The 19908-nt window shown below is 40.7% G+C and overlaps 4 protein-coding genes across 5 annotated transcripts; 3 read left to right on the forward strand and 1 right to left on the reverse strand.

Moving 5' to 3' along the window:
- Window positions 1-218: 218 nt before the first annotated feature.
- dnajc18 (DnaJ (Hsp40) homolog, subfamily C, member 18) lies at window positions 219-5138 on the forward strand. The gene is made up of 8 exons (XM_028422326.1): window positions 219-730; window positions 1408-1576; window positions 1729-1874; window positions 2715-2918; window positions 3031-3146; window positions 3373-3482; window positions 3580-3752; window positions 4085-5138. The coding sequence occupies exons 1-8, from the start codon at window positions 604-606 to the stop codon at window positions 4207-4209; spliced, it is 1170 nt and encodes a 389-aa protein (XP_028278127.1). The 5' UTR covers window positions 219-603; the 3' UTR covers window positions 4210-5138.
- A 1024-nt stretch (window positions 5139-6162) lies between these two features.
- brd8a (bromodomain containing 8a) lies at window positions 6163-14148 on the reverse strand. 2 transcript variants are annotated; one of them, XM_028421365.1, is made up of 21 exons: window positions 14097-14148; window positions 13721-13799; window positions 13158-13254; window positions 12751-12820; window positions 12618-12667; window positions 12415-12537; window positions 12245-12325; window positions 12094-12158; window positions 11804-11946; window positions 11481-11666; window positions 10442-10523; window positions 10199-10348; window positions 9894-10048; window positions 9306-9726; window positions 9182-9225; window positions 8799-9046; window positions 8600-8692; window positions 8441-8509; window positions 8051-8333; window positions 7322-7366; window positions 6163-7119 (listed from the first exon to the last, which is right to left on the reverse strand). In XM_028421365.1, exons 2-21 carry the CDS (start codon window positions 13761-13763, stop codon window positions 7060-7062), a joined length of 2508 nt encoding a protein of 835 aa, XP_028277166.1. In that variant the 5' UTR covers window positions 13764-13799; window positions 14097-14148; the 3' UTR covers window positions 6163-7059. The 2 variants fall into 2 exon arrangements, with proteins under 2 accessions (XP_028277166.1, XP_028277167.1); XM_028421366.1 differs by lacking the exon at window positions 7322-7366 and having other exon boundaries at window positions 13721-14133.
- Window positions 14149-16633: 2485 nt separating this feature from the next.
- On the forward strand, window positions 16634-16940 carry gng8 (guanine nucleotide binding protein (G protein), gamma 8). The gene is made up of 2 exons (XM_028421630.1): window positions 16634-16735; window positions 16812-16940. The coding sequence occupies exons 1-2, from the start codon at window positions 16652-16654 to the stop codon at window positions 16938-16940; spliced, it is 213 nt and encodes a 70-aa protein (XP_028277431.1). The 5' UTR covers window positions 16634-16651.
- Window positions 16941-17495: 555 nt separating this feature from the next.
- tmem45b (transmembrane protein 45B) lies at window positions 17496-19906 on the forward strand. Its single transcript, XM_028421709.1, has 6 exons — window positions 17496-17590; window positions 18290-18487; window positions 18570-18782; window positions 18871-19055; window positions 19191-19333; window positions 19700-19906. Exons 2-6 carry the CDS (start codon window positions 18298-18300, stop codon window positions 19809-19811), a joined length of 843 nt encoding a protein of 280 aa, XP_028277510.1. The 5' UTR covers window positions 17496-17590; window positions 18290-18297; the 3' UTR covers window positions 19812-19906.
- The last annotated feature ends 2 nt before the right edge of the window (window positions 19907-19908 follow it).

The raw sequence follows: 19908 nt of genomic DNA on the forward strand, positions 1-19908 counted from the left end.
TCAGTTTTTTTCTTGTGACACTAACTTCCGAGTTGGAACAAAAGAAAATCAGCTGTCTTTCGTTTTTTCACAGGTACATGAATGCATCACAGTCGCCTTTAATGAAAGCACGTAAATGCAGCATTACACCTGCTGAATATAATCAAACTGTTGGGTAACTAAAGCAGACTGATGAAATCCTGCATCTCCGTTCAGTCCTTTACAGAATGACAGGACCGGATGTGACGTCGCTCTGGTCTTACCTCTAGCTCTTGTCCATCACAGGACAGGACGGGAGAGGGGTTTCACTCCAATGTATCAGTGTGGCCCTTCGAACACCGCAACAAAATCAGACAACAGCAGCGGTGTTCGGACTTCCAGCGTAAATAATGGCTCAGTGGCAGGCCTGTTCGCAGCCTGACAACAACCAACACCGTGTGCTGTTCGGATAGAAGGACGCGGAGGGAGGACTGCAGGCTCGCAGCTAGCTAACGTTACGCAGCTGTTAGCTTATCGGCTAGCTGAAGCGACTCGCTTTTGCCATATGATATTGACGCACATTGCACCGGGACAGACCTACACACACAGCGGCTGTACCTGTTAAATAACCCCGTGAAGACTGCAATGGACAAAGAAGAAGCGGACCGGCTGATAGAGAAGGCGAAGCTGTGTTTACGATCCGGACGGAAAGATCGGGCGTTGCAGCTGCTATATGAAGCGCAGAATATATACCCCAGCACCCGGGCTAGAGGTAAAATTAGCTGACGCACATTTTGCAAGAGCTGTGTGACTAGCTAACGTTGGCCAACTTGACACAGACATTTCAGTACAGGTAATGTATTTTCAGATTTTAGGATGAATGCACAGAAACGCTGTTTTCAGATGGGGACACGATAATAGCCTCCTTCCTTTAATATTTCATGTCTGTTGAGGGTGCATGTGAAATTTTAGAGCTGCTTAAGGCTCCCCGTACCCTTGCAATTCATAAAGAGAACCACAGACAGTGAGGTAGCGCTGTGTTTGGCAATTTAAACCAGGATAACTGAACTGTCATAAATCACTTGTAGCTCTTTGACATGACATGCATGAGGCACCCTAAATGCACCATGGCCAGAGCTCTTCATTTGGCAAGAAGTGATATATATTTGATATGCACTGCATAGTTAGTGTCACACTGCTCATATGCAGGTAGGTGACAAAAGCAAGAACTAACTAAGAGAAGGAGAAGTATAAACAAATCCTTTTTATTTGGGGCAAAACTGGGATGTTCAACACCCTCACTCAGATATTTAGGGGTTAACATTGCTCTACATAACAAAGGTTGTTGTCCAGTAGTCATAATTTCCATTCTTTGGCTGATCCTTGTTTTGACTTCCTGTGTTTTTCCTTGTCAGTTGACCACACACACATTGTTGTTGCTGTTTACAGTGCTTATAGATGCCATACTAAGAAATGGAAGCAGTGCTGCTCCAGAAGCAAACCACGTGCCCCCTCCAACAGGGTGGAGAGATGAGGACATAAAACACAATGAAGCAAGTAATGCAGGCGGCGACGACAAGAAGAGCTACACTGAAGAACAGCAACAGAGTGTTCTCAGGTGTGCCAGGAATCTTTTACTGTTTGTTTTTCACATTATGTGAAAAGGCCATTTACTCTTTGTCTTTGCATGTAGATTTAACAGTGTATGTACAGTAACCTCTCATGAGTCCATCTGTTTGTTTACATGTCCATTGGGTTTTCTTAATGCAGGATAAAGAATTGCAAGGACTTCTATGAAATCCTTGGAGTTCACAAAAATGCCAGTGATGAAGATTTGAAGAAGGCATACAGGAAGTTGGCTTTGAAGTTCCACCCTGACAAGAACTTTGCCCCAGGAGCCACAGATGCTTTCAAAGGTTCTTATATATGTTTTGCAACAGCTTTTTTTCTCAGTTGTACAAAACACAACACAAAACATTCCTCTACTGATTGTGTAGTTGATAGCACTGTTAGAGGTCACCCTCATGCTGGTAGAGTATCATTTAAACAAATGTCAGCAGGGCAAAGGCGTTAAGCTTGGTCTGCCAGTTTTGATCAGCTGTGCTTCGATTTATGCCAAGAAAACTGAACAAAGCATACATAGAAAAATAAATGCTGGGGAAGAGGTACATAATGATGTGACATTTCACACACAAGGACATGGGTATATGCATACAGAATAGTGTGGAATTTGTGCATTTAATCCAGCAGCAGATGTAGTCACAGCCAAATTCACAGTTATGTGTGAAGGAAAGGCAGGAGCAGCACATGCCAATGTAACAACACATCTCTGATTAGAAATGGTGGTCTATGTTCTCCTGGACCATGCTGTGTTAATTTAAAGGTGTTGAAATGACAGGTAAATAAGTACATTTATACACTAACATTCTGAATATGACAATAGTCCAAACTGAGCTTTATTCTGAGTATAGTATATCCTGATAACGACTTGGCGATGTGTCCTTGGGTAGAAAAAAGCACTATATACAAGAAAATACAACCGCCATTAGCAAAGCACAGCCTTGTACCTGATTAAAGCAAGGTTTTGGTACATATGCATGCCCAAAAGAAAAGCCCACAACACAGACATACAGGGGAAAGGGAATACAAGAGGAATAAGCAGGGGGAACATGCATATGTGTTGTAGTTATTTGTTTTCTGTTGAAATTGTGCTTTGGATTTATTGTATGCCAAATGTCTCCATTCTCACTCTACAGCAATAGGCAATGCATATGCAGTGTTGAGTAACCCAGAGAAGAGGCAGCAGTATGATCAATATGGAGATCAGTCTGCATCGAGTGCTCCTCAGCAGTCCACCCACAGTCGCCATGGACACTACCGAAGCTTCCATAGAGACTTTGAGGCTGACATTTCCCCCGAGGAGCTCTTTAACATTTTCTTTGGAGGAAGGTTTCCCACAGGTATGTCACAATTGTCAGAATATTTATTTCATCTCTTAAAAAATAGGGATATTATCTACTATCTATTATGGAAATGTACCGGTAGATGCTGTATAACTGTGTCTCTCTACAGGAAATGTTCACGTGTACACCAACCAGGGAACCTCCTACTCTCAGTTCTATCAGCCTCGTCGCCGACGTACTTATGAAAGGCGTGAGGAGGTGGTGGTGGAGGAGAATCAGAGTCAGGTCAGTGACTCACTAAACACAAGGATAAATCCGTTTTCATCTTTGCATCTTCATTTTTGGAAAGTTAGGGGATGTATTTTAACATGGCTGCAACCCTCAAGAGACTAATTCTTTACAAGACGGTGGTTTGCATTAAAGATGTGCTGGCATGTGTGCAGTGTAATCAGTTCAGCCTGCATAAAGTATTACATGCTTTGTAATCTGTGCTGATTTTATCTTCCCACAGAACACCTTCACAGCACTTCTGCAGATTCTCCCCGTGCTGGTGCTAATCCTCATATCAGTGTTTACTCAGATGATGGCCACTAACCCGCCCTACAGTCTCTTCTATAAGCCGTGAGTGTGCAGTGCTGTGTATCAGTCTTACTGCTGTGACATTTTGACAAATCCTTGGCTTTCACCATGCTACATTTGAATTGTGTTCTGATCACAGGGCCATGGGGCTGGTGGTGTCCCGGGAAACTCAGCACATGGGTGTACCGTACTATGTAGATAAAAGTTTTGAGAGGGAGTACCGCGGAGCTGCGCTGGAAGAACTCGAGAAAACCATTGAGAGTGACTATATTGAACACTTACAGAGCAGCTGCTGGAAAGAGAAACAACAAAGTAAGCAAGCAGCCTGATTGACTATGGACTTTATTACTGTAAATGTATTAAAAATCAGATCTGGAATTCTTCTATGTTGTTTTCTGTGACGTAAACAGACTCTCCAGTTACATGGAAGCTAGCTGCATCTGTACAATTTGTCCATAAACGAAAATAAAGGCAACCATCTCTCAAACACTTCACACAATGGGCCAGGAGAAGTCAGGAAATCAAGTTGAACTGAAATGTCCTACCTGCCAGCTAATGTAGAAAAACTGTTGACTATAGCTTTGTATTTCTCGTACTGATGCATGCTGTTGAAAGTGATGATACATCTTTGTTTTCCTTTTCAGAGTCGGACTTGGCAAACCTCGGACAGCTGTACCGAGACGAACGGTTAAAACAGAAGGCAGAGACGATGAGGCTGGACAACTGTGAGAAGCTACATCGATTGGTTGGGCGTCAGAGAGTCAAATGAGAACAGTGTGAGAGGAGGAAAAACGTTTCTTTGCAGACTTTACAGTAATGCGTTTTTAGTGAAGTGTGTAACTTGTCCAATCTGGCCGCTTTGTAAAGAAACCTATGGGTACAGCGCAGTCGGTGGGAGATGATGCAGCTGGAATCAATGTGCCTTCTCTCCTCTTTGGTGGTAGAAAAATAAGAGTTGCATGTTAGCTGCCAACTCTGGCTGTGGTGGTAGCAGCTATCAAGTGCAAACTCACTGTGGCAGTGTGTATGATGTCTCCGAGCCTTTAAACTTTCTTATAGAAATGGCATGACATACGCGGTCACCCTTTGTGGTTACGAAGGCTGTTGTATACTCACATGTATCCGTTTAGGTTTTGTAGTTCTATTTATTTTTGGATGTTTTGTGTCCCTGCTGATATTTGTGGTGTATTTATTTAGTAGTTAGTAGGTGAGCGTCTTGGCTCATCATTTCTGTAGGAAATAATGAAGTATTTATATAATACTGTAGTCTGTGGACAAATCAGAGTGCGTCTGTACTGTGAAATGACAAAGGACCTATTTATGATAATAACACAGACAAATCAGGCCATTTGACCTCTAGTAGAAGTGTAGGGGATACAGTAGAGATGTTACAAAACAGTTTTCTAATTAACATGCTTATTGTTAAATGTAACGAGTTGCCTCCCATAGCAGAGCATGCTGCACTGCTCCTTCCATTGGTGTTCATTGTTAGTTTCTTCCAATCAGGAACCAGTGTGTATTTAACCCAGAGAAACGACATAAAGGCTAAATTCTGAAGAAGTCCTTTTAGTTTGTCACAAGTACAGATGTCAATTCAACCACAAATCCCATTCACAGTGTCCCCCTGCTACTAATGTGGAGTTCAGCTGCTGTGTGCATCAGATTATGGGAGTTTAAATGGAATGCAATAACCTGTGTTTTTTTTTAAAAAAAAAAAGGTTCTCTACCCAGATTTACAGAGTTTTATAAAAACCTGCACTCTTCATTTTTACAGACCTTTTTTTTTAAAGAAGGCACATTTTAATCAAGTCTCTGAACCTTTTCCTCCCACTGATTAGACTTATAACTGCTACACGTCATTGTGGAATTGTTACACTTTTTTAACCCCACATGATGAAAACCCTTCATATTTGTTGCTGTGCACTAAGACTGCCAAACTGCCTTAGCTGTTCTCATTCTTGTGAAATATTCAGGTTCATCTCGAGCACTTTTAAGTTGATAATTTACTCCTGTGTTCCATATTTTACTCCTGCATGCACCCTAGTGAGAGTGTTTTCTTGGCTGCATTTTTATTTTAGTCCATCTTCATGACTACTGACACTATAAATGTTAACTGATGAGAATATTCAGGCGCACACTGCAAGTCACATACATACTGTGATATATACACATCAGGATTTGGTATCAATCAGTGTGGAAGTACACTCGAGTAAATGGAATGAAGTTTTCAGCCAAAAATAACAGAAAATTAAAGTTGTAACCAAAATATTTTTTCTTCTTTCCTGTCTGATTTAATTAACTGATATCTGTGAAAGCTTCTTGTGTTTGGTCATATCATGAAAACAGCAGTGACATGTGATAAATAAGCACATATGAATGAATTTCAGTACCTTTGTTAAGTATTATCACCTTGAAACTATGTATTGACTACATGAACTACATCTTGAGGTATAACGCTCAAAGTTCAGGACAATTCAAGCCATTGACAGCCTAAATTTAAACCTTCATAACACCTGTGAAGATACCAGTATCACTAATCAGGTGATCTGCCAGTAAGTAAGACAGTTTAAACAAATTGAGATAACATTTTACTTTTTATGCTTTAACACTAGGTATCAGTACATTAAACAGAAATGAGCAAGGGGAAACTGAACAAAGTGGATCACGAGCAGACTCTAGAGTTTAATAAAAGGAATGATTTTATGTGGTTCCTTGGGCTGATTTACAGAACACTTAAACCCAGTCCTGAAAATGTCTGCGAAATACACAACCAACTATCCCACACATGACAATTTAAACATTTAAAAAGTAAGAATTCAATTCAAACCATTTAAAAGTCCAACAAGAAGATCAAGCATTTGGATTGGACAGTTCTTAAAAAGAAACGTTAGGTTGTTACAGTAACTGCGGTGGTCTGTTTTACGTTGGCACTGTGGAAACATTTTGTGCAAATTCAAGTTTAACATGGTAGGTTTGAGGCTCTTTTTGGAGTTTTATTCTGTTAACACTGATATCCACAAAACAGAAATGTGACATTTTTTTCTTAAAACCACTGAAATGACTGTAGGTACCATAGGGAATCAACACAAACAACAGCTATACTTAAAATGGTCTAAAAGTTTTTAGATATTTTAAAACTGAGTTTTACCAGGAATGAAAATGTTCAAAATCAGTATGTGTCCCTCTGATTATCCACTTTTTGGGCACAGTCTATAACCATTTACAATCAGACTCTTTGAACTTTTCACCCTGAGCCAATTTGAGCCTAACCATAGGCTAGGAGTAGGTTTCATCCTCAATTATATAATGAAGCTTGTGACCAGGTTAAGTCTATGTGATCTGTAGTTACGTCTATGAAAAGGTTGACCTAGTCTTTCCGAATGCCCCATTGTAATCTGGGATTATACAGTATGTAATCCATGTCTGTATGGCTATCTCAGAAGAAATGAACTTCTCCACTTTACAGTCCACGCATTTAATCTGAGAGTGCAAGTTAAGGTTACGCTGCACATTATGCAGAGTAAGAAAATCTGTGCAACTGACAGACAACAAGCTCTGTCTTTTCACTTCTCCTCAGGGGCACCGCTGGACAAGATTACTGTGTGCTGTTTTTTTTTTTTCATTTCTTCATCTTCAGGTCAGCTTCTATGGCACTTCGGCGCCCTCTGGTGCCTCCATCCTGCAGGGAAAGTACAAAAATTCAATCCATGTAACAAACAAGTAAAACATTAAACGATATGAGAATAATTCACATTATATTATTACATTTGTTTACTATGTAAATGCATTTTTCTTTATTTTGATATCTGCACTTTTTCATTAGGTGAAACACGTACAGGAAAGAAATGGAAGGCTTTAAAGGGTTTTGTAAGAGTACTTACAAAAAGAGAAAGGAGGAAGGCAGGGGAAGACATGGAGACAGTGTCCTGTAAAAGGAAGAAGATGCACATCAGAGCTGTGATTCAGAAATACCCCAAAAGATTAAAGAAAAAGGAAAATAATGCCAACAGAAAGGCTGAAGCAAGCTTTAAGAGAAGCACTCAGAAGATTGTCCCACACACACTGGGTGGTGTTCTTTTATGTCCCTGCTGCCCTGCCACTGCTCTACGTATTATCTTAAGAACATGCTAGCATGTTAAGCTTATAAATTACACCTTACATATACTACAAATAGTCACTAAACTCTCTACCTTCCAGTCAACTACTGGTTTTAATTATTCAGTATGCTATGAAACATCAAAAAGGTACAAACACCCAAAAATGGAAAAATATTTGTGGTGGAGTTATAACATAAATCTGGTAATTTGATAATATATAGTAGCATATTTCAAACCATACAATACCAACAAATTATTTGCTCAACAAGACCCGACAATAAAGAGTTCGTTTCCTGTTTATACTGTAATAAGCTTTAAAAATGTGATGTTTCTAATCTAAGCTTGTGAATTTTCATAGCATATAAAACCAATGGCTGCCTAAAAGGAAATCAATCTAAAAATCAAATGATTTTTTTGACTGATCACTTTCTTCTACCTTTATGCCAGCCTGGTTGTCTCACCATTGTCACTTCTTCTGTACTTTCTGCTTTTGTCAAAATTCTAGTGAAGCACCTTGTCAGTGGAGTCCTGTTTACGTGTGTTCTCACGGCCCCTCAGGTTCTTGGCGCTGATACCGGATTCTGACGTCTCCATGATGAGCTGGGTGGCTAGAAACTGCTGGATCTGCTCCAGGACGTCACGCTGCATCTCCAGGGCCATGTGGTATACATCGTGATCCAGGCTGTTGTACATAACTGCGTTCTGAAACATCAGCATGATGTCCCTCTGGAACTCAGCAGTGGTACGTATCAAACCTGTCTCTATGTTCTTTTTTATGGTGGCCAGGTCCATGGGCCTGTAGAAGTGAAGAACACAGAGCACAAGCTGTGTTAGCTCACATTATATATAAACCTTTTGTGATGAATAAAAATATTTGCCTAAGCAAACATATTCTGTGCTGACCTGTGCACAATACTGTGGTATCCAGGTGCAATTTCATCAGTCACTGGCTGAAGGAAGACATTTGCATACCTGCAACAATTTCACATACAATCTGTTAACAACGGGAGGACAAATACCAAAGTGACAATCAGAGTCTGGTTTCAAAAAGTACACTGTGACCTGTGATTGGCTGCTGCACGCCACACAAGCATAATGGCTTTCTTCCAGATCTTGTGAGCCTGTTGAGCTTCCAGGTCCTCGCTGCCCACAGAACTGCACAGTCATGGTACATTAGAAGAAAGCAAAAGAACTTAATCTCTTACTGAGAAATAAAATGTGATTGCATGTTATCGGGATCACCAAAATGTGTTACACTCACAACTGCGATGAAGCTGGGCTGCTGGGGATGGAGTCCACGGTGGTGTGGAGCTGCAGAGACGAGGAAGCCGTGTGGAGGCTGTATCCATCCTCACTTTCGCTGGCCGCAGGTTCTAGCTCCATCTCGCCGTCTGGCTCTGAGAACTCCTCTGCTCCATCACCCTCTTCTACTCTACATATTTCTGGGCCATTCACCTCACCATCTACTTTAGAGGTGTTCCTTCCTTCTCCATTCTTCACCTTCATCTCCTGCAAACATGGAGGAATGGTGCAGAGTAATTCAAACAAAGCTTAGAGTGCAGGGATACTGTGGAGCTACACACTCTGCATGTTAGTACAGCAATTACACACATCATGTTCTCTTGTCCTCGTTGAGTGCTATACCTTGAGATGCCTTTCTGTCAGTGGGCTATCTTCTAATACTGAGTCTGCCAAGATAGTAAAGACGAACAATAAGAAGGAAGTGGTTATGAAGTACACACTAATGTTTAAGCACTGGTGTGCATACCTCTGTGGGTGTTGTCGGGTCTTTGCTGTACCCACTTGTCATTTTCACATTTTATGGTTGTAATGTGTTTTTTCAGGTGCACCGCTCCTCCAGTCTCTCTCATTGCCTCCGACTGTGGAGGTGCTTCACTATGGCAGTGCTCCAAACACTTTGAGTTGCATGATGATGAGGGAGTGGGAGGAGGGCTCCTTGCTCCCATGGGAAAGGCTTGACTGTTGCACAGAGAGGAGAGTGAAGCTTCTGTCCTCCTCTCGAGGCTACTGGGAAGAGATGAGGACTGTGGAGCCCCTGTGGGCTGAGACTCATGTGGCCGGAAAGGCCCAGCATCCCAGGCACCAGACAGAGTGTGCCCGTTCTCCTCACAAAGAGACAGAGCAGCCTCAACTGCAGCTGCATCTAAAGCCTCTGCAGCCTCATCTGCCTGTAGGAAAAGAAATGACTAGAATAACTGTGATGCTGGTGCATAATCTGGCTGAACATGAATAATGACCGTAATGACAACGCCTACGCTGCAAACCACACATGCACTTTCAGTTATTAGATCAGACTGCTGTGAAAATATACTGTATTTTTTTGGTGTTTTTAAACCTTGTCTTCAATGATGGCAATAATGTCGCCCACTGTCTTCAGGTCCAGCTCATCTCCCATGTAGGACACAGTCACATCTTCCTCGCTGAGCTCTGGCACCTTTTCCTCTGTTGGGGCAGGCTGGCATCCAGGGGGCACCGACGGCACCATCACCTCTACACACAGGCAACAACTAATTTTACTATTTGTAAGTCACTGTGTAGATGTTCTATTATTATCTGGCAATGTTTTAACCAAAATTATTCAGTTAATGGTGAGGGTATGAAGAGGTCTGGTGTGAACTGTGCAGGTGAATGCAAACAAACCTGTACTTGCTGAGACAGCAGAGTCAATGGGGACAGGAGCGGCAGCAGAAAAGGGGACACTGGAGGGAGCGTCTGCACTGACCATAAAACCTAGTGGAGGAGAGAACTGGGCAGGTCCTGCCTCCAGGAGACGGGACAACATTGGGGCACCTGCAGTGCAAGCATGTGCAGACAAAGCCCTTTTTCATCCGAAGCATACATAATTCATGATTTAAAAGCAAAATTAACAAATTGTATCTGTACCTGCTGCTTGAGAGGGAGGTTGAGTGGGTGAAAGTAGCTGTAAGTCATGCGCATTAGTAGTGGCCAGATCACTCTCCCCTATCTGGGATACAGAAGAAAAGAGAGGTCATACCTTTAATGTATAATATTTTGTCTGTTTTCCTTTGCAGAGAGCACATCAAGTATTTTACATTCGCTGCTGTTAAATCTGTAATTATGTTACTGATTTAAACACAGATACACATCATGTCAAGTTGTATTTTGAATGTAATTTAATACATAATACCAATCTAAAGTTTAATGTCTTAGACTAGGGTAGAATCACTGTGTATGTGTGTGCAGACAGCACTGTATGTCAGAGCAGAAACATTACCTTAGGAATGTTAGAAGGCAATGATCTAATCCAATTTCACATGAGCACAGAAAGCATAAATCAAGGAATTGAATACATGGCATTAAGTATGTTTTTTGATTAATCACAGTTTTCAGGATATTAACATTTTTTACTATTATTAGTAAAAACAACGTATTTTTTACTATTTTAGGCTAAAGAGGGCTGAGAGCTTTGACCTTGGAATGCCTCTGGTTACTGATGTCACCAACAACAACCACTACCTCCACCAACAATGAAACTGTATTCCTGATTAAACACTGTACATCTGCAAGAATAAACCCTGAAATGTGTGCTCTAAAATGGCAGGTATAAAATAAATAAAAAACTGCAAATGATTCTAAAAAAAAAAAAAGGAAGCACAGTTTGCCATTGCTTCATTCAGACAAGAGTCAGGGCACTGAGTGAGAGAACCACAGAACACATACAGTATTTGCCAGACGTTTGAGTTCTGGACCATACCTGGGCATCAGACCCAGTCCTCAGTGTGCCCATTGTTAAACTAGCAGCAACTACAGTAGTAAAGATTGCTATTTCAGCTTTTATGTAAAAGGGAAGTACTTAGTCATGCATGAAACATCCACATTCAGATGCTGCAGAGTAACATTAAGCAGTGGATGTCTGATAACATGCTGTAGAGTTAGAGGGGCTGTTGGTAAGTCAACTTACCAATCTGGAATTTGTGGCAAGAATATTGCCTTTCTTCAATAACTCTGACAGGAGTGGAGATGGCGGCGGTGTGGCTTTTTGGCTTAGGAGCTTCTTTTGCGTGGAGTCATCCAGGAATGCCCCGTGGCTAATGTCATCATTGCCACATACAGAAGTCTCAGCAAATAACCTGGCAGTTCCTGAAGCCTACAGATAGACAGAGAGGAATACAATACAACCAATACAACAATCAATACAACACTCCCATACTCTGAACTATTAAACTCTTTCCAAAAATATTCATTATTAAAGTAAAAAATGTCTAAAAAAATGTAGAGACTTACATTTTTTGTGGATGTACCATCTGGCGTTAAGCACTCGAGTGGGTCACATGGTGAGAACTCCTGGCCTGGGGAGCTGCAGCCTGATGGTGAGTGCATGGTGACGCTGGATATTCGCTTAGGTGTGTTCTTTGCCACCTGTCTGGCTGAAAGATGGAGTGGCAGCATAGAAAGGATTTTCTTATGAGTATCTGAATAAATATTAGTATAAGTAAATTAAAAATGATCCTGAAATATTATTCTATGATTATATCCCCCCCCAAAAAAATACCCAGTAAAACTGAAGGAGATACCCTGATAGGCAGCATCTGTGTTTTTTCTTTTCAACTCTGCTTCTTCTTCCTCCAACTTCTTCTTCCTAACAAACAATGTTTTTCCTTATTCGGTGCATAAGCTTTTAAAAAAAGACATGTTGGGGTGTCATTATATAAACAGGACTCTTACTGCAGGATTTCTTCCCACAGCTCTTCTAGTTTGGAATCCAGATGTCCTGCTTGAATCAGCTCAGCCTCTCCCTTCAGCTTCCTATGAGAACAGCCCATCAGCCATCGGTCAGCAGTTTACTCTCCTTTACCTTTATTTTTGTTTTGTTGGTCTAAAGCCACGGCACGTACCTGTGCTTCTCCTGCGTTTCTTTGATTAACCTCTTTAGTTCCTCAATTCTCTCAGCTGTCAGCCTGCGTACTATCACATCTTCTACCGTCTCCACCACATCACCTTTGTCGCCACGCTTCCGCCTGAAGGTAACATCAGGTAAATCAGTTCATGACATTGTTTTGCTGTTCTCTAGGTAATCTATTGTTTGTTCAATGCTTACTTTGGTGCCTCTGTTGTTTCTAGGAGCTCAGAGTACTTAGATGCACAGTGCTGTGAAAACCAAAAGGAAAACTAAGGATACATTGCACACACGTTGCAAAATATGTTCATACCATTTCAAAATATTCTCATACCTTTTGAGAGAACCAGTCAGGTGGGCGCCCAGGTTCTGCAAATGGTTTGATGGCTCGGCTGACAGACACCCTGATGAGATGAAGAAATCTGAGATGAAATAAGTCTGACTTCAAAACGCTGTCCTATTTCTGTCCTGCTTTCTTCTATGGTCTAAATCTATTGTGTCATTTCATATTTGATCCTCTATTTGGGCAGCAGATGCTGGTCTTCCCAAATCTGTAATAATCTCAGAATACACCAAGAGAGCATATATTAACATAAATAAAACCATGATCAAAGCTAGGATGTGATACTAATGAGTGTATTAACTAAAGATGATACACCATGCATTAAAGCATCATAAGCAACGCATGAGTTAATCATATGATTTGTATTCTCATTATTTTCTGTTACAGATGTTTATTACCAGTTCTGGTCTCCACTCTTCATGACAGATGTGGCCAAACACAGCTTCTCCCTCACTGACCATGGCTCTGTTGGTCCAATGACTAGTAGCTTGTGCTCTGCAGATGTGATTAAAGAAAATATAATGCATTGTAACAAAACCTCTTTACTATATAGTGAAATTTCCCAGTAAAGTACTGCTATGTATTGATCTATCCCCCTGTCTGTTGTGGTTCTCAGGCCTGGTACCTACAGTACTGTTATTCTCTGGAGCTGTGCCTCATTTCTTATGCTGTTTAATGAACGATCTGCACACCGTACCAGCGTTTTTACAGTAACTGCTCGGGATCATCACACAAAGAGGTGGTCGTTCATACAGTGGGTGTTAATGAGGAACCACCACTACTGTAAACAGAGCTGTCAATGTGATGACAGCATTTAATCCCACCAGGCTCCCCTGCAGGGATAGAAGAGAGGCTGCCATGAAGGGAAGTTAGTGGTGATAACATCCACAGTACGACACATAGACCCCCACACACACACCGCTAACGGGTAGCATGTCATGACATTTGCTATGTTACTCACTTCCAGCCCCGTTTGCCATCTTCCTGTCATCCCGACACTCCATACATCTTGGTAGACGGAAACCCAGCAGTTAACAGCGCTGGCGACGTCCAAAAACAACGATGTGCACACAAATACCGCACGTTAACATCAATGGATGTTTTGGATGTTTCAAGATTTTTCTCACTAGCTAGCACGATGAATCACCGTTGTCCGTTAAAGTCACAGTCGTGTGTGTGTGTGTGTGTGAGTATGCCTTAGCTGTTAGAAACTTAAGGATTAACTAGCTAGCTCAAATGCTATGTGTGACTGTGTTTATAAAGAGTCCCAAAATAGAGGATTTATTACGTCTGAACATCAACAATGTCTCAGGCACGGGAAAGAAATGTTAGCTTACTGTATTGTTATTTGTCATTCTGGCTAACAGCAGCGAACTGTTCGTACACGCCCACCACAGAAATGATGGTACAGCCCTGGAGGAGGCAGCTGCAACTTAGCTAACTAGCTTGATTTGGTTCATGCCGTGATGCTGCCGCTTTTTACTCTACTCTGACTCTTAAGCGTGTTGATTCAACAGAACTGACGTGTGCATTTGATATGTTTGTTTCGTGTTTGAGCAGAACTTCAATCGCAAACTCCCTCACACACAGCAAATAGTATCATACATTTAGCATGCTAGTGCAGATATAAGTGCACCACAGTCTGCACTGATGAGGCATCATTCGAATGTTAATGAATTGCAGTCCTTGCATTGCAGCATAATTAAGATGACAGGAAGTAAAACTGAAGTGAGGCCAGAATATGTTCACAGCTTTGTTTGTGGTTGTGTAAGTGTGTGTCACACAGTCAGCAGGAGCTGGACCCACAAACAAGAAAAACTGGTTTGTGCTCAGCAGCCTGTGATATGACAAAAATAAATCAGGGGAAATGGAGACTCACACTGCAGTGAATACTTTGACTCTATTCTTATTTTACTGTGTGAATCTTTATTTTAATAAATAACTTTATAAATATTAAGAGTTGTAGCAGATGTCATACACAAGAGGGAGTATTTTCCCTTATTTTCTCCTTTTGATAGACCCCTTAGACTGGAATTATAAACAGATTATAAGCTATTTAATTCACTATTAACATGTGAGATGGCAGCTGTAAGAAGCCGGGTTGTGTTAAATGACATACGTCCCTTTTAATACTGAAGAGGAGCAAATTGTGTGCATGACTGCTAGTGAAACATGAATATCTACTCTTTGTTTTCATCCATTATATGCTTTCATATCTTTATAAATGCCAGAAAATCCAAACATTCCTGTCTGGAATTATGCAACACAACCTGACAAATTACATTTTTTGGGCCCTTGGTGACAGGCTATATAGCTGCTGCACTCATGGTCAGGTCCTGGATCCTCCATAAAAAGAGAGGCAATTACTACAGGGGAAACAAATGTTAATGAGGCACTTGACATTTAACTCCATAACACTGCCACTTTACCCCCTGCTGCTCTGTGGAATAACACTAAGCTCAACAGGACAGACTGGCAGCCTTGAAGAGAGGAGCGACAGAATGAGGCTAACAATTGTGTCGATTGAGAAAACAACACACCTCGACAGTCACCTTACCCTAAAAACGTATTCGAATTAGGCTTTTAAACCATTTGTTTAGAGCTTTTCTTTTGTTTATTCTGCACATCCTGTTCAGATGTCAACACCATGTAACTCCATATAATCTCTACAGGGAAACTCCTACAAATACAAAACAGCATCAGAATTTGAGATTATGTCCTTCTTCCTACTGTGCCTGTTCAAAAGAACTTTGTCACATAATACATTTCAGGATATCGCTAATACCTCGAAATAAATGTAATTAATAATAACATTTCTAACTATTTAAGAAATTAATTAAAGTCTAAGAAAACAATTCTGCTTACTCTCCTGAGGTTTTTCCTCATTGTGGTGTTTTTTATAACTGGTATTTTTCCTCAGTTTCACAAGGTTAAACAAATTACTATTAGGCTTTTTTTCTTTTCATGAAAACCTCTGTCGTCTCAGGTGAGCGAGTCATAGAGACTCCAGAGATGAAGGTCACACCACATGTTGCCTTTAACCGCTGCACTGCTGCTCTGAGCCCATCCTGGAGGCAGAACCGCCGCTAATTATTTGAAGGAGGGAACCTGCTATTGAAGCGTTCCTCCTCGTCTTTGCCATTTAATCTCATTTGTGACTGTAAGTTGGTACAGTGGACCCTCACTGGAGGCGAGTTTACTTTTATTCCAGGAGCCCATCGGTTGCTTGTAGATCTCGGTGGTAAGTCGACTTGTAATTATTATTAATATTATTATTATTATCAGTATATAGGATAAATAAATGATCAGTTTCTTTTTTTAAATTCCTTTTGATCAGATGCATGAAACAGCTAGATATAACAATATGCTTCTGTGCTCAACTGCTGATGTTCTGTGCATATTTAAATCATGTGAATTATATTAATTAAGAATGTATTTATTACTGACATCGGCATAAAGTAAATATATAGTGTTGATGGTGTTTAGTTTAGTTTTTCATTATCTGATTTTTCCTCTGTAAGAGTTTTAATTAGCCACATGATAGAGCTGTGTATCAGGACAGAAGTGGATAAAAAGCATCAATAGTATCTATAAATGTGCAGTTTGTGACAGAGCAACAAGTTAATGTTGGGTGTATTTACACTCTGAGGTGAAGCGGATGCCTCCCCCTTGGGAGGGCTGCTCTGCCTCTGCTCCCCTGCCCGCCTCCTTTGGGACCCTCCCTGCACCACTGGCAGCTGAGACACAGGGAGCACAATTAACAAGCAAATTGAAACAGACTCACATAGATACCCTCAATTATTAGTCACTCACTGCGCGTTCTGCATGAGGTGCATTCTGTTACATTTATGTTTTTGCTGTAGGCCGGCTGACTCTAGAGGGAAGGAGCAGGATGTCCAACAACATGGCCAAGATTGCAGATGCTCGAAAGACAGTGGAACAACTGAAGCTGGAGGTCAACATAGAGAGGATGATGGTCAGTTACAACACTGAAGAATATCAAAGCAAATGCAGAAGTTTGAAAAACAACATCTTCTGTTCCTTCTGTACAGGTATCTAAAGCAGCGGCTGAACTGATGGCCTACTGTGAAACTCATGCCAAAGAGGACCCCCTGGTGACGCCTGTGCCCTCATCAGAAAACCCCTTCAGAGAGAAGAAATTATTCTGCGTGATACTATAAACTGCACGTGTGCCACGTCATCATATTGTAGCCATTTTATTGTTGGAATTTATTGACACAATAATAATGTTTTTACAACCTTATCTTCTAGTTAAAATTGGTCTTGGAGATCAAGATTTGAACATGATAATGATGGCAATAAAGATGTATTGAAAATGGGTGCAAAGGTCATTGCAGCAGCGTAGCACTGCTGCCTTCCCTTGTACACACAGCTTATATATTAACCCAATTGTATATCCTAATCTTGCGTTTTAAAACACTAAAAATATGTGATGCTATCTTGAATGTGTGTTTTCAGACTGACAAATGTCAAGATAGATGCTGTTCAATCTGATTCCTGTACTTAAACTACATTCCCTTTAACAGCGTGACGAGATTAAAGATGAAACATGTTGAAGTGAATGTCTTTTGTTGTAAAATGAACCTTAATAAACAGCACGATTGTTAATCAGGTATTGTTTTTCTGCCGGTTTCCCCTAGAGAGGGAGGATGTTTCTTTGTCACTGAAACTAGTGCAAAAGAGGGGCGGGGCTTAGTGCAGGATAGAGGTGCAGACAACAGGTGTGTACAGTTTACACAGGGTAGAGCTCTCACTCTGACCACTGCCAGGATTAATCCATATCCTGTGGAATAAAGCAGCCAAAACTAAGGTATGTACATTTTGTCAAACATAAGAATGAGATTAAAGAATTATTATTTTATTTTTTTTACATTTAGGATTTATATAGAGACTGTTCTGTAACAGCAAATGTGTGCTTTAGAAAAGCAAGCAAGCGAGCATTAAACAACAACAGACAGTGAATATATGAACTGTCTGCTTACATGTATGTTATTGGTATGAAAATGGATCAACTGTGAGTACAAGAAAACTAATGTGAAGTTTATATCAAGTCAAAGTAGGCAAGTCCAGAAAAACTTGTCTAACTGAACAGGCAGGGAGGACAGCAAGAGGCAGTTTGAACACAGAAAAAAAAACCTCAGGTAGTCACTACTGGTGTTATTCTGATATCCACACAAATAGGTCAGCAACCATTTTATAAAAAGCACATTGCTGGCTTAACTGATGGCTTTACTGTTGTTTTTCCTCTCTAATATTCTCACCTGCCAAGAGCCCTGATTTAATGTCCCTTTTGCAAGACAAATGAGAGGCTATGCTCTGAAATACAAGGCCCTCCCTCTGCCTGATAAGATAAAGTGCAGGATACAGTAGGCAGTGTTTACTCATTTACATTAAATGTGTACAAATGTTTGCTAATATATATATATATATATATATATATATATATATATATATATATATATATATATATATATATATATATATATATATATATTTCTCATGATTTCAGGAGTAACAATGGCCAACTTTGGAGGTCATGCCATCCCTGGATCTTTTTTTCTCTTGTATGGCTTCTGGCTTGCTGTGAAATACATTCTCAAACACTACTGGAGGACAAGGCAGCATAAAGGAAGACAGGTCACGCCACCTTTCTTCAAACGTATGGAGTACTTTGAAGGAGGACTGCAAATCTTTGCTTCATTTGTCGGTCAGTTATTTTTTTTTTAAACCTCATTATCATTTAAACCTGCTCTCAGGCCTCATGTTATTCATCTGATGTTCTGTTTCAGGTATTATGGTCGAGCAGTTTGTGGTGGACGGGCCACACGCTCACCTCTACAACAAGGAGAGCAGCGAGTGGGTCAAGCTGATGAACTGGCAGCACAGCACAATGTATCTGTTCTTTGGGATTTCAGGAATAGCACTGGTTGCCACAACTAGATGCAAAGTGGTGCCAGCTGGTACAGACCGTGTTGCTCTCTCATTGGCTCTTTTTGTTGAAGGTGAGCACTTCACGTTCTACTGTATATTTTTCTTCACTGTCACATGTCTCCGGTGTGTATATGACAGCTGTGTTTTGTGTTTGGCCAGGGTTTCTGTTCTATTACCATGTGCACCACCGACCCCTCCTGGACGCTCACATCCACTCCCTGCTGCTAGTGGCTGTATTTGGTGGATCAGCCAGCACAATGTTGGAGGTGTTTATAAAAGACAACATCATTTTGGAGCTGCTCAGAGCGTGCTTCTTCATCTTGCAAGGGTCATGGTTCTACCAGGTGATTACTTTTGGTGATCAATACCAAAACAAGGAAAACTTTTGAAAGCTTCTCACGCATCATGCTGATCGCACACCACGTTTCTGTTTTTGTAAAGACATACAACATAAACACAGTTACCATCTGTCCTTTCAGATTGGATTTGTTCTCTACCCCTTAAGTGGACCGGTGTGGGACCAGACCCTGCACGACAACATCATGTTTGTCACAATGTGCTTCTGCTGGCATTTAGCTGTAGCTCTGCTTTTAGTAACTTGCACTTCCTCTGTGGTTTGGTGGTAAGTATCCCATCCTACACCTACACAACATTTTAGATCTAAACCTTTACTATAGATTTACACTGAACCCTCTTTAGAACCTACCTATATTATTCAGGTTTTTACTGTCCTCTACTGGTGCACTTTATTTGTGCCCTAACACATAATGTAAATTAACTTCAACGTCAAATACATTCAATTTTGACAGTAGAAACCTGCCTGAAAATCCCACAATATATTCTTATGCATCCTCATGCATGTTAGATGAAAATGAGATGATTACAAACAGCTCACAGGCACCTTATTCGGGTGTTTTCCCTGTATTTTTCACAGAAAGTCTGTTTGTAATTTGTATGTTGATTCAAGTCTTTTATCCTGTTCTTGCAGGACTGTGTCGAGATTCTCAGAAAAGGGACAGGACATAGAGATTGGAATGAGAAATACATTGTCCAAAACAAACTCTCAGAAAGCTCTGCTTGAGGAATCTGATGAAGAGTAAAGATTATTCTTTGAAATTTTCTATCTAAAGGTATGCAACCCTGTTCTGCTCATTGTACTGCTATTTTGTAAAAAAATATATATATGGAAAATAAATC

This window comes from Parambassis ranga, chromosome 14, assembly GCF_900634625.1.
Source record: "Parambassis ranga chromosome 14, fParRan2.1, whole genome shotgun sequence".
In the NCBI taxonomy this organism is placed as follows: Eukaryota; Metazoa; Chordata; class Actinopteri; family Ambassidae; genus Parambassis; species Parambassis ranga.

Excerpts from the sequence above, each read along its gene's own strand:
- dnajc18 (XM_028422326.1), top strand. The coding sequence starts at position 604 with ATGGACAAAGAAGAAGCGGACCGGCTGATAGAGAAGGCGAAGCTGTGT. Across the intron at positions 1,577-1,728 it reads CAGCAACAGAGTGTTCTCAG|GATAAAGAATTGCAAGGACT; the intron begins GTGTGCCAGGAA and ends TTCTTAATGCAG. Across the intron at positions 1,875-2,714 it reads AGCCACAGATGCTTTCAAAG|CAATAGGCAATGCATATGCA; the intron begins GTTCTTATATAT and ends CTCACTCTACAG.
- brd8a (XM_028421365.1), bottom strand. The coding sequence starts at position 13,763 with ATGGAGTGTCGGGATGACAGGAAGATGGCAAACGGGGCTGGAA. Across the intron at positions 9,226-9,305 it reads ACCCGACAACACCCACAGAG|ACTCAGTATTAGAAGATAGC; the intron begins GTATGCACACCA and ends CTATCTTGGCAG. Across the intron at positions 8,334-8,440 it reads TACCACAGTATTGTGCACAG|GCCCATGGACCTGGCCACCA; the intron begins GTCAGCACAGAA and ends TCACTTCTACAG.
- gng8 (XM_028421630.1), top strand. The coding sequence starts at position 16,652 with ATGTCCAACAACATGGCCAAGATTGCAGATGCTCGAAAGACAGTGGAA. Across the intron at positions 16,736-16,811 it reads TCAACATAGAGAGGATGATG|GTATCTAAAGCAGCGGCTGA; the intron begins GTCAGTTACAAC and ends CCTTCTGTACAG.
- tmem45b (XM_028421709.1), top strand. The coding sequence starts at position 18,298 with ATGGCCAACTTTGGAGGTCATGCCATCCCTGGATCTTTTTTTCTCTTG. Across the intron at positions 18,783-18,870 it reads ATTGGCTCTTTTTGTTGAAG|GGTTTCTGTTCTATTACCAT; the intron begins GTGAGCACTTCA and ends GTGTTTGGCCAG. Across the intron at positions 19,056-19,190 it reads AAGGGTCATGGTTCTACCAG|ATTGGATTTGTTCTCTACCC; the intron begins GTGATTACTTTT and ends CTGTCCTTTCAG.